Genomic DNA, 14,034 nt, shown 5'->3' with positions numbered 1-14,034 from the left:
GTAGGATGGGGCATGCGTACGGGAAAGGGGGAATAACGCGTCTCACCCCCACTCCTTGAAGACCCCTCACCCAGGTAATCCTCCCGCACTGGTCCACCCCCCAGGAACTGGATCCAAAAGCGATGGCTGTGTCCTGGCCACCTGGATTACAAGTCCCTGAGGACTAGCGGGTGAGACACCCTTTGGTTTCTCACAGAAAGCAGAGTAACTTCAAAAAGAAACTATTTCTTTTTTCTGTTTTTTTTAATTAAAAAGATATATTTTTTTAGACTGAGGGGCCCCCTCCCAGGATATGTGCAAGGCGTCGTGCACCGCCGGGGCTCCTGGGGCCCCTGTTATGCCAGTGCTGGAAGCAATTCCTAAAATAGTCGTTTGCTTTGCTGTTGCTAGTGCCAGTCCTGCTGGTTCCTCTCAAGGGCACGTGGGGTGCATACGGTGCCAATTCTTTTTAGTGAAATGCAGCAGTATGACTCGACCCTTGATTTTTCAGCTGGGACGTGAGGTGGATCTTCTTGTCTGGTTTTTCTCAATGTACCGCGTGCCTTTATCGCCGAAATGTGCAGCTTTTGAAAGCATACCCAGAGAGCTGAGCATGCACATCTCTCCCCATAATGATGGTAGCCATAATTTAGCAGGAGTTAAATGAACCCCACGTTTATGTTCGTGTCCTCAAGCAAAGTAGAAGACGAGGAGTTCCGCTTTGGCATTGCATTTCTGCAACATGAGTGACTGTAGGCACAGCTACACTGGTAGACGGATTCGCAGTGCTGAGTCATTGAAATGATCTTTGCTCTGCTGTATCCACACTGTCGAAGTTTAAAATACTCTCTGGGCTGTGTTTTGTTGAAAAGTTCCCTATCGTACTAGAGAAAGCAGAGTGGCAAGGGGGCATCGCTAGGTGCGAGAATGTTGCGTGCACTAATGTTTTCCTAAAATGTTTGGTTACTCAATATGTGGCCCACCAGATGTTTTGGAGTACATCTCCCAAGATATTTCTCCACCGACTATGCCATCTAGGACCAAAGAGATTGGAAGCCCAATGCTACTGGAGGACCACATAGCAGCATCGTGGAACATGGGGGTCAATAGGACAGTTCCACCTTCTGTGATGTTTATAATGTGTTGTTAAAAACATCATACTAGTGGGATAGTTTCCAGCTCCATAACTGCCGAACTAACGTGTTTATTTGTTTAGATACAGAGAGTGTTGCATGGCCCACGAGTAGAAGGCCATATCCTGTTCTGTTCCCTTTTCTCTACAAATGTAACTTGTGTATGTACACTGTGTGGAGCAATGCTGCATTATTCAAACATGTTTTTCAACAGCAGGAAATGATTAGTTGGAGTGAAATGGCTGTTAACCTATAGTCCTCACTCTGCCCATCCCCATCTTGAACGTCGTCATTGACACCTTACTTTACACACTCTAAACTTCTTCTCCTCTACATTGACTGATTCTCCCGCCCTGCCCCCCCCCGTTCATTTGTGGCTTCTGGCTCAATACCATAATGTGGAGGATTGATGACCTGGTTATAGTAATATGCTTATTTACTGTGCCAAATCACTGCTGTGTATCTAGACTGTAGTCTGGTATAGAAAAATAATTTGTGAGTGGAAGTTAAGAGAATGGGGAAAGTGGGGAAATAGATGGTACAAGCACAGGGATGGAAGAATTTACTGGGAAAAGAATATTTTGTGATAGCTTGTGTGTGTGTGTCTCAGTCATGTTGGGTGGACCATAGTTCTGCAAGAGAGGGGGCTAATATTTCCTGAAGTGTAATGTGGGGGGGGGTCAAAATATCCCCACAAACTTCCATCTGACCCCTATACGGTTGTGGTGGGAGTGGATGTATCCCACAATTATGGGGTATTAAAAATACAGCCAAGCATAAAGTGAGACCCATGCTTACCATTGTCAATGAAGATATGGATAAAATGTCCAATGTCATTTGAGCGGGGAGGGGGGGTATTGCGTTCTAAGGCGTGCAGTGGAATGGCCGAAAATTATGCAATCTCAATTCCTTGACCAGTTGTAGCACCGGAGACCTCACTCAGAATTCGTCTTTACTCAACTCTGCATACCCTGTGTCTCTTTATTTTTTGTCATCTTTGTGCTGTTCGACACCTTTACAACTGATTTTTCATACATCATAGCTATATTTCACCAGGGTCCGCAGGCAGTCCTGACTTCTCTTGATAACCTCCAAATGTGAACAAATGTTCTCCACTTGATCTCTCGTTGCGTTTATAAACTGTCATTGTCCAGGAGTGACCCTGTACGAATTAAACCATGAAATTGGAGTCTGTTGACAATTCCCTTGTTCTGAGGGCAAAAAGTCAACTAGACCAGTAACGGGGCCAACCCAGTGCTCCCATCAATGTCACTGAGCCACTTCCCGAACCCTTCACTCTTGTAGCAAACTTTGATGTTGGTGGAAATGCAGAGCTCCCTCAACCCTTGCCCCCGTTGGCTACCCTAACATTCTGGGCAGAGGGAGCACATGACAAGTAGGTTTGTTGTCAATGAGAGACTGACATTTACACCACTTGTTCTCCACCTGAGTGGCGAACAGATGTGGCAGTCATGGGGGAGGAGTTTGATTAACTTTTCCATCCCTGCTCCTTTTTTAAGAAAACATTTGGCTGGTAGAGATTGGACACTCCAACAGACTGGCTCCAAAACGCCCTTTACAGCTCCCCCAATTCCCACCAGTTGATTTTCATCGTTTAATACTGAGAATGGTTAAACCAAAAACTTTCTGTGTGACGTGTAAATCATGGGACTGCTCTGGGCGTCTGAGCACTACTCTTGCTGTTTCTGGTCTAATTGGCTGGTGCTTGGCTGAAGTCTCTGGCAGTTCATTCTACACGCATCTCACTCATCCTGTAAGCCTGTCGTTTGTTTGCACAGTGATCAGACTGACTTAAGATAAATATAGCTTTATCCCTGTGTAGTCTCTTAACACTTTAAAAAGGCATGTTCAGGGTGACTAAGGACCACACAATGGTTTAATTGTGAACAATTGATAAACGTAATGCAGCAAAGCCACAAATGAAAGTGAGATGAGATGAAAGAAATGATTTACGTTTGAAACCTGAAAGCCACCATGCCGCCAACACCGAGCAGAGCTGGCTGAATTTGAATCGTAAAATAGCCGGTTTCCTAAATCGAGCTTTTGTGCAGCATAAAGTTAAATCTGTTTTAAATCTGGGAGCAGACTAAAGTACTGGCTTCCCTCATTACATACAAACATCTCAGACTCTTATTGCAGGAAACTCTTGGTGTGCAAATGTGTACTTTTTCTAGCATAGGGAGCAGGCTTATTTCTTTGCTGGAGCAAATAAAGACGAAATAAACCAATCGGGAGAAGTCTTTTCCATCCCCCTTTTCCCCTGATGCTGACTTTTAGTAGTCTGTTATGTCCATCCCACCACAGTCCTCACTCCAAGCAGCCCCAACCACTCCCTCCCAGGCAAATGGCAGCACGTGGCAATTCTCAAAGCTTCATACTGGACAAAAACCTGCAAATAAAAAATTCCTGCAGTGATTGGTTGGAAGGTGAGGAGAATCTGATCTAATTTCTAGTTGCTGGATAGGGCTCTCCCTTCACATTGCCTTGGCTCTATTAGCATTTAACTACTATTGTTCCAAAAACTAAGCCACGCAAAGACTGCTCAAGACCTTATCTTCTAAAAGACTGAAAAAGAAAGGTATCCCTTGTCGACTAGTTATTTTTGCCACGCTGTACCATCATCCTAGTTTTATGTGGGCAAAAGTGTTTCTTTCCGTTTGTTGCTTGCATGCACACATTTATTTTGGCACCACAGTCTCTTTGGTACAATAATTCTAATCCTTAGTGAAACCACTTTGATTTAACAATAGTAACCTGCATTCGTATAGTTCGTCTTGTGCGTTCTCTATACACAGTCTGGAGGACTGCTCTTCTCCCAAAACTCGGTGCTGGTGGGCCATCCAGGAGCCAATGTACTCCTTGCCAGTCTCCTTGGAACAAATGTGCTGAAACAATAATGAAGTAAGATTAGTGACAAGACCACTTCTATGCTGTGCTGCCCCATGCACTTAACCTTTATTCAATTATTTTGAAAGAACCGTGTGTGTGTGTGTGTGTGTGTGTGTGTGTGTGTGTGTGTGTGTGTGTGTGTGTGTGTGTGTGTGTGTGTGTGTGTGTGTGTGTGTGTGTGTGTGTGTGTGTGTGTGTGTGTGTGTGTGTGTGTGTGTGTGTGTGTGTGTGTGTGTGTGTGTGTGTGTGTGTGTGTGTGTGTGTGTGTGTGTGTGTGTGTGTGTGTGTGTGTGTGTGTGTGTGTGTGTGTGTGTGTGTGTGTGTGTGTGTGTGTGTGTGTGTGTGTGTGTGTGTGTGTGTGTGTGTGTGTGTGTGTGTGTGTGTCAAATTCTGAGTGGCCATTTCTCTTTTTGAATTGACAAGGATGCCCTAGCTCACTGAATTTAGTTGTCCATATTTGATAAGGGGATTGTAGATCTTGATTTCCACTTGCCAACACGCACTGGAAAATGCATTTCTTGAAATTTGGGATCAGGAAGACATTTTCAAAAGAACTTGTGCATAAATAAATGATGCTGATAAATGGGCATAAGATTACTGTAGTCTACTTTTCCAGCCCCCCTTTGGAAGTATTTGTCACTGGCTGTGACTGTCAACTACCTATTATTATAGGTGTTTTTTGTTTTGTTTTTGTATCTGTTACATTCACAGTCTGCTCAATCCCTCTAGATGTCAATTGCTTGTGCATTAGCGGCAGATTCGGACTGCACACACTAGTTGTTTCTGGCCCTCCATCTGCAGGGCCATTCATTCTGGGTTGAATCGAGATGATGTGCACTTGCTTGCATCATCAAGTTATGACCTGCCTAGTATGTCTGAATAGCGGGCATCCATCATACTGACTCTTGCTTTATTCCGCAGACATTGATGAATGCGACAACGACTACAATGGAGGCTGCGTACACGAATGCTTCAACATTCCGGGCAATTATCGCTGCACTTGTTTTGATGGATTTATGTTGGCCGATGACGGTCACAATTGTCTTGGTAAGCGGGATGGCTTTCACAATTTTTTTTACTAATCGGAGATAAAAAGTTCACAATGATAATTTCAGTGTGCAAGGGCTGTGAATGTGTGATGTGACATAAAAAACCAATGCAGTGAGACCAATGGTGTATACATAATATGGGTAAATAAATGCAGCTTTATGGGGTGTTTATATACTCCTGTATTCAAATGGGGCACAGTGCTGAGCCCTTTATCGAAAGTGCAAAGCCATTATAACTATGAAGTGTTTAGGAATTTGTTGATTGAGTGTAAAAATACACGCATGGCAAGTTACCCTCCGTGTCGTATGTTGATGCTGAACGTCTCGTTCACTAATCAACTGTGAGGTCGAGGTAGGGGAGGGAACTGCGCACTCTACGGCACAGGAAGGCCTGTGTGAAGAGCAGTTACCATGTAACCCATTTATTTAGGGAGTTTTATAGTGATCTGTGCCACTATTGGGTTAGCTGAAAGCACTTATTAGAAGACGTTCCGTCACAGAACAATGAAGTCTAAAACGAGAGACCTCGCAATATCGATCAAAAGGCCACTGCGTCATGGTTGAAGTATCGATGAGCTGCAGGGTGATGTTCGGCCCAGGCGTGGGTGCCTGCATTGGTACGTTCTTCATAGTCTGCGTTCGCCCTCCTACCTTCCTTCAAAATAAGTGGGCAACTGCAGCTCAAGGAGGGAGCTGGGAAAGTGGCCATTTATGCAGATAATTCACAAGGTGTGGGTCCATATCGCTGGTGACAGAGGGACCTATTCACCACCATTGCCACCCCTTAGACACAGTGGTCTTCAAATTGTGTGGCTGGCCCAAATGGGGGTGAGCACAAAGCTCTTCAAAAAGGGAATATGGGGAATGCTTTTACTAGAAAATCTATGCAGATTTGGCACCTTGGGAGGGGGTTGTAGGGGGCAAGCAACACTATCGTTACTCAGACTGGTGCACGGCGGAATAAGCATGTTTGAATACCACTGTCATGGGCTATGCTGGGCAGGGCTTGAGGGCTACCGGGTAAGCTCCAGATACTAGGGAAAACCAACCTCACTTAAGTGCCCTGTGTAAACCAGCGTTCCCATGGGGCTTAAGGCCTTTGGTGGATGGGGTGGAGTTTAAGCCCCCCCGCCCCCCAGAGCCCTCCCCCGTTCGCCCAATGCTCAGAGCCAGATCTCTACTTTGTTTGCCATGTCTGAAAGCTCTGACTTTGAACCCTCAAGAGCTATATATATATATATATATATATATATATATATATATATATATATATATATTTCTTTCACAAAGTTGGATGTCTGCATCAGGGCGAAATGAACTGGATACGGCCTGGCTTTAAAGCCATCCATTTCGATAAAGCGTCCCTCTGCAGATTGGCGCTCCTTCCTCGCACAATAGTGTTCTTTTGCATAACGGCAGAAGACTTGACTGTTGCAGTGAGCTATTGAGCCCGTGTGATGACTGTTTATTACGTACCTCTAGAACCATCATGCTACTCCGTTTTATTGTCCACACAATGGAGCCAGCCCAAACGGCGTGCATTTCATTTCGGTGTTTGACATCAGACGAGAGTCGTTTTTAATCCATTAAAAAAAGCAATGCTATCCTTTGAATTTACCGATCTGTTTCGTTTTCTTTCTGAGAGTCCTAGTTTACACTGGCTTTGCCGACGCGTCTGTCGAATTTGAGTCAAGAAATGTGTGCTGGACTTTTGCCCAAAAATCATTTATTTACTTGAGAAGAGAAATCTTCCATTAGCGTCCCTCTGCAAAAAGCAGAAACATCTGCCGGAGATGAAATGCCCCCCCAAAAATGAGAAAGAATCATTCATTGTGTTTTATATAAGCTTTCGGTCCATTACAGACACACATTTTGTTAAAGTGCCGTTCGCTTTGGGTCTGGCGGAACCTTTTTTGTAATACTTATATTTTTAGACTGTTTTAAGTGTTGCTTTCGTCAGTCGTGTTGTCCCAGTCGGTACATATTTGCTTCTTTGCCGTTTGCTTGTACATTGCATACGTTGTGTCGTGATGTGTACAATTTGCGGAGAGAAACGGTGCGCTGCATGGAGAATGTGTCAGTTAAACGTAAGGCCGTGCATATGCACAGGTTCTCAATAACGGCTGGGTGGGGGAGCAGTGAAGCATTTATTTGGGGAGCATGAACGTTATGGGACTATAATGAGAACGTTGGCAAATTGCGTCGCTCAAGCAAAGAGCTGCAACTCCCTGGACAGCTACGAATGTTTATCCTCCAAAATTAGGTGAACTGATTTATTGAGGCTGTCGTACATTTTAAAATGTGAAGTATTGAGACTCTTGTACCCCATGTATTGAATTTGTAATTACTTTACTAAAGAGCGGAATGGAAGGATTAATTCGGAAGAGCAGTAAGTGTGTTTTTGTAAAATAGAGCCATTACTGTTTATTCTGTGCATTTGTGAAAGATATCTGTACAGATCCAAACAATAATTGCATACACTTGACACAGATTACCTGGACAAGGGTGCCACTAGTCTGCATTGGTCTCCTTCCTAGTTTCGAACAGACTCGTTATCATTACACTTGAGTAAAATATGACTTTTGTGCATTCTCACCTATATTCCCCAGGGTTACTTTATTTGTTAAACTCAACCTCTCGTACACCACGTGTTGAAAAGGGATATAAATAAGTCAGAACGGGATTTTTGTTTTCCCTGCTGTAATTTGCTCTGAAAATGTTACTGCACTAGTTTACAATAGCGACACATTGCGTGTACCATGCGTATATTTGGTTTCAACGAGGCGTGCATTAACACAGTGTTCTGCTGTGTATGCTGGTGCTGGGGGGTGCGGTCAGTTGATGTAATACAAGTTGTAATAGAAGGTGCACTGTTAACGGGGGACTCCAGTGATAAAGCTCACTTTGTAAATAGCAGACCTTCAGACTTGCTACGCGTGGCATTTCGTTTAATAGGCAACTGATCCCCGTTTGTTCACAGTATGATTTCTTTTCAAATCTGCGGTTGTCCCTAAGTATTTGGGGACTTTAACTCAAAGCTACGAGTGGAAATACTGAAACCAAGTTGGCAACATTTAACTACGAGAATTCTTCTGGGTAGCGTTCAATTCCTTCTTTTTTAGGGTTAATCAGTGCTATTAAAGAAGACCCCTCAACCCCATGCTCATATCAATGTTGATTCAGCCTGCAAAGTGAGCCATCCTGCCCAGGTGATCCCGAGCTCACTATGCCCAGGTACACAAGCTAGTTGTCACTGATGGGGTTCATCTATGTGGAAAGAGGTCTGGGGGCCAGAAATGTTTCTGTGCATAGGTGACAATGTCCCCCAGCTCTTGTTGAATGGGGCCCTTTTGGTTGGTCGAGTGATTTGAATATGGTTAGTCACATACTGCAATGGAGTAGACATAACTAAAAAAAAAAAAAATCACTTAACAATTGAACATTAGAGGGGGCAGTTCCTGGAGGTCAAGAAACCATTGCTCAAGCGTTTGCATCGCTTAATTTTTGGTTTCAACGTATATACTTTGATTTCAATGACAGTTGACTTTCCATGCTATTGTTTGTGTCACAGCTTCAATATGATTAAGGTTGCTATGAGACTGATGGAAGGTAGAGGTTGATTGAATATATCATCTTCTGAATGGTAGACTTATAATAAATGTACTTGAAGGCATAAAAATACAACCTCAGGAAGATGTGGGATTAGTCTACGAGTTTATTTTATTTTTTTTATTTTTTACATTTGTAGAGCGCCCTACAGCCCAAAGGCATCGAGGCGCTGTTACATGAAAGTATACATAGCATGATTCATGGTTGCATAGATGGTGGCACATGTAAGGTTTCTTGGTTACAGATAAGAGGTAATTGGTTACAGATACAGTTAGAAGCAGTGATGAAGTTAAAATAGTGGTGAAAAACATTGAAAGCTTAGTTAGTCGGAGTCGTACATGGCACACAAATAGTCGTTGAACGTTTAAACTGGATAAACTCCCACTTTTTATCTTCAGTTGCTCCAACCCACAGCACATTTGAGATGTTCATCATTGACAGACCTGTGCTTAATGCCCATAGTTCCTGGTGGTGGTCTCATTTTTTTTTTTTTTTTCTTCGAATCAACAAAACTAAAAAGTTGGTGTTCTGCAGTGACATACCCTGAGCCTCTGCTTTTATTTCCTTGTGGGGTAGCAAGTCTCGATTAAGGTCATAGAGGCTTGGCAGATCTTGTGTAGTTGCTAATGGTGCATGATTTTACAAATGTATGTTACAGTGAATGAGTTATACTTAGTTGGCAGTGGATAATTCATTTTTGAGCACACCCTGTTTTATTTTAATTCTCCCTCTAAACCCTGAATTGTCCCCTCTAAAGTTAGTATCCTAGAAGTAAGGACATTGCGTGGGAGACACTTGTGATATATACATACACTTCTCAGGTGACCCTTAAGGCTTCCCATTCACAGATTCTAGAGGTAACAGTATCCTCTTGTATGTAACCTGTTCCTGTGAGGCAGCAGCAAGAAGTACTTAACAGGGATAGCTTCAGTTGACGCACCTAAGTTCTGTAATTGGTCCAGCAAGCAAACTGTCAGAAACCGGAGGGTATTCTCACTCCTTCTCCCCAAGGATCCTCTGCTCAGGTGGCCAAGGGACGGACATCGCTGTTGGATCCAGAACCTGGGGATGGACAAGCGAGGTAGGATCACCTGGGTGAAGGGTCCTTGGGGATTGGGAGTGAAGTATCCATAGCCAAGTGGCGGTATTACCCCTTTTCCTACTGATGGCCAATTTACACTTTCCCCTCCCACAACCTCTTTAGGTTGAGGTAAAACAGCTTCCCTCATTTTCCCACAGGTGACATCTACTGGTGCAGGGACACAATAGTCTCCTCTTCCCAGTTATACATCATCACAATCTCCCTCAGTGGGGCATTCAACAGTACAGGAGAAGCAGTTGGGAGAACAGAAGAGAGGCGCTGTGGCTGAGACCAGCAGGGGATTCCCTCTCAGACCCGAGCCATATTTTTTAAAAGAAAAGCGGAGCATGCTGTAGATGCTGAAGAAGAGGCCAAGGCGCAGAGTCAAAAGTTAAAATGTCTCTTTTCTGCCCAGTTTCACTGTGGCCTTTTTCAAACCTCCCCCACCACTTTTATAATCTTTGGCGCGTGATTGCCTTGGTGCCGTCTGTAGAATCACTTGGCACTATCAAGGGCAACATTGTCTCCCTTGCTCCAGCCTTGGCTGATTTCTGCAATCACTCCTTTGCCACTGGATCCTTCCTGTCACTCCTCAAACACCTCTTGTGCACCCTCTCCTCAAAAAGCCTTCTGCCAACTCTTCCTGTCTGGCAAACTACCCCCATATCCATTCCCCCTTTCTGGGCAAACTCTTGGAGAAGCTGGACATGTCTCAGCTTATCCACCACACTGAATTGGTTTGGTTGTCTCTACGCCACCAGTCTGGCTTCTGTCACGACCCTTGCCCAAAACCCCCTCTGACAAACCCATTGGCCAGGTGGAGTCAGGACTCGGGCCTCTAGAGCCTGGCATCCTCTTCAAAAGCCCTCATGGGGCCAGTCCTGGCGACCTATGGCGCCAGGCTCATACACCATGAACAACCATGTGCTTGGGAACTACTTTATTGTATTGTCAGCCAACATGGAGGCATCCACATAGCTTGGTTCATAAGAACCAAGCTATGCGGTCTAGTCTTTTGGGTGTGGCAGGCCTGGAACTACTTTCCCTGGTACTACTTTACCTGGGCTATATAAACCACACCCTGACTGCAGAACATGCTTCGTGTTACTTTGCAGCTTGCAACGTGACGCTAACTGTGTCCAGCTGTAACCTCGAACCTCGGAGAAGCAGAACCTGCAAGGAGACGAAAGGAACAGCCTTAGCAGCGGCATCTTACCTGCAGTCTTCATCTTTAAACACTTGCAGCTACTGAGAACAGCTTCCTCGAATCTGCACGCCTCCGGGGACAGAACGACCTGAAAGAAGAAGATAAGAGGCAACATTAAAGAAAGCTGTAGACATTTACAAATTACGAACTGCTCAAAAGGCTTACCTGGCTGGTCGCCTCTCGGCTGGCACTACTCCGGACATTCCACTCGCCCTGTAGAACACTGCGACCTACAAGGAAGGAAAACACAGGTTAGCAAAGGCAAGACTTCGCATAGTGCTTACTTACCGCATCATAGCGCTCACTTACCGCATCATAGCGCTCTTAATGCGCCATCATTTACCAGCGGGGCTCAACCAAGCCAGTTCGCCGCGCTGAAGCTGTGCATACCTAAGGGAGAAAAAAGACATTTTAAACAAAGAAAGGCATGCAGGATAGCAACAAAACTAAAGAACAGCAATAAGATCTACCTGAACAATATCAAACGGGCCGGCGTCCGTGAAGTAACTGGACTGCACTCGCCCATGAAAGACAACGCGCCCCTGCAAAGAAGGCAGGACGGAGAGCACGCCTAATTCTACCACAAGGTGAGGAGAGGGCACCAGCGGGACTGAAAGCATACGGGGGTGGAGGGAGGATACTTACCCCAGTCGGTCAGTCTTGAACACAGTCCTCCTGTATTTTCAGGCAGAACCTTCTTCGCAGACCACATCAGGGCAAAGCTGAGAAGCATACCAGCGAGTAACCCGCTTCAGAGCATCCAGAGGCACAGAAAATGCACTTCTGAACACCTGTGAAGACTTCCTCTCTATTCTCGACCCCAACTCTCCTTCCGTTGTCATGCCTCTTGACCTCTCCTAAGCCTTTTAATACAGTCAATCATGCCACCCTTATACATCGGCTCCGTGATACCCTTGGCATCACGGACATGGCTTTGGACTGGCAGACCTCCTTCCTCTCTGAATGACCTTCCCAGGTTCAACTGGGCCCTTTTCTCGCCTCCATCTCACTCTCCACCTGTGGTGTCGCTCAGAGCTCTATTCTCTTACCTTGCCTTTTCAACATCTACCCCCCCCTAACAATTTGATCTCTGCCTTCTCTCCTAACTTCCAATGTTATGTGGACGACACGCATCTCCTTCAAGCTTCCCTCCTCTGCTTCCTCTCTCATACCTGACTGTCTGCTACTCAGTCATGGTGCACTGCCAACGATCCCTGCCTTAGTGCCAGTAAAACCGAGATCCTTCTCATTGGGAATCCAGATCCCTCCTTTCCAACTACACACTAGCCGCCCTCCATGGGCATCCTCCCCTCATCCTCCTGTGAGGCAAAAAACCTTGGTATAATCTTGAACTCCTCTCTCTCATTCTCTCCTCACATCACACAAAATCTCTCCACTGGCTCCTGTTGCTGCAAGGATCAAGTTCAAAACCCTCTGCATCATCCAGAAGGCTTTCTGGGGCCTGGGACCTCGCTACATCTAACTCTCTCTCCCTAAATGCCTCAGTGCTAGAGCCCTTCGATCTTCTAGCTCTCTGTAAATCAGACGCTTCTCCAAGCAGAGAGTGGGGGGTAGATCTCTCTCATCCGCAGGTGCTTCCCGCTGGAATGGCCTCCCTGCCCCTCTCAGACTTGAGCTAGGTCTCCTTAAGTTCTGAAAGCTTCTCAAGACCCTCCTTTTCTCTTCCTCCTTCCCTTTCCCCTCTGCCTTTTGACTGGCTGCCTGGTTTCTTCAGATTCTTACAGGGCACCAGGCACTCCCCTGCCAGTCTACCCCTGTACTTGGACTTCTTGGACTGCCCCATCCCTATCTTGCACTTGGCCTTCTGTGCTCGCTCCCCCTGCACTAGCCTTGCCTGGCCTGCACCCCCTTAGCCCTTCCAGGCTGTTCCTCACACTTAGCATGTGGACCTTTTTGCCTTGCACACTCTTCTCCCTGGGCTCTGTCCACCTGGCATCCACAGGCACTCGCTTAACCCTTTGGCCTCCCCCACCCGCATCCCCTGCACTTCAATTACTGCACTTGCACGATCTAAATGTTACAAGGCCTAGTAGGACCGTTTGTTTTGTCCCCCCTTGTCTTGTTGTGCCTTGAAACACATTGTGTATAGACGCATTATAAGACACAATAAATGTATACATTTTAATTACTCAGAATTTCACAATCTTTCTGCCCTCACAACCAAAATCACAATCCTTCTGGAAGGCTCTAGCTGCAGACTTCTAACTGAAACAATTGATCAAATGCAAGAGACTTACCTTCACATCCACAGAGAGTGCACACCCTCTTGCACAGTGCCTGTGAAGGAGGCTCTTCTTTCTTTCCTCACTCGTTGTTTGGAGTTATTTCTCCATTAGTTGCTGGAAGTGCATCGGCTGGATTGGTGGCCCAATCCTTTTAAAAGCCATTTTCACCTGACTGAAACGCATGGGAATGGGCCAGCATTCCTAGAATTAAAGACACCTGCCAACCTGAAAGCTTAGATCATTCGTTCATTCATCCCTTTTATTGAAGCCTTTTGCACATGGCAGATGAGGGTCTACCTTCTCCATCATGCTAACTCAGATATGGCATTCTCTTCATAGATCTAGCGGAGATATCGCTAAAATACCTGCTTTCAAAAAAGCCAATAAAACGTGGCTTTTCCCATACCAAACGTTGGTATAATTGTAGGGAATTTTAGGAATATCTGGGGCGAGATTTTTTACTTTTGACACGATCGCGTTACCATGGAAAAACAATATGAATTATGACTGTCAAAGAGCACCTTGGTCTGCTTTGCTATACCTCTACTGTATTGTTATATTGTTGTTGGTACATTGAATTAATGTGTGTAACACGTTTTCTTTCACAAATGTAATGTCTCATTCAATACTGTGCTTTCTTTTTTATTGTATGTGTTTTTGCTATGCTGCATGTAATAACTGTAAATGTATATAACCGAATATATCTACAAAATAATTGTAACCTTTTTCCGCCAAGTCACATTTATTATCTTCTGGTATGTGCACCTGTCCTTCTGCATTCAGCAGGCTGTAATAAAGATACATTTTCGGCACTTACTAA

The 14,034-nt window shown here is 45.0% G+C and overlaps 1 protein-coding gene across 10 annotated transcripts in view; it reads left to right on the top strand.

Moving 5' to 3' along the window:
* SCUBE2 (signal peptide, CUB domain and EGF like domain containing 2) overlaps positions 1-14,034 on the top strand; it is a 1,402,698-nt gene that overhangs the window by 141,138 nt on the left and 1,247,526 nt on the right. For all 10 annotated transcript variants that reach the window (XM_069623684.1, XM_069623682.1, XM_069623685.1 and 7 more), the window contains exon 3: positions 4,944-5,069. In XM_069623684.1, the coding sequence (XP_069479785.1) occupies positions 4,944-5,069 (126 nt within the window). The remainder of the gene's footprint in view (positions 1-4,943; positions 5,070-14,034) is intronic.

Source organism: Ambystoma mexicanum, chromosome 11 (assembly GCF_040938575.1).
Source record: "Ambystoma mexicanum isolate Mex_15411 chromosome 11, UKY_AmexF1_1, whole genome shotgun sequence".
NCBI classification, from domain to species: domain Eukaryota; kingdom Metazoa; phylum Chordata; class Amphibia; order Caudata; family Ambystomatidae; genus Ambystoma; species Ambystoma mexicanum.
The sequence above is the reverse complement of the archived record's forward strand: the minus strand, read 5'-3'. Positions and strand labels throughout refer to the sequence as shown.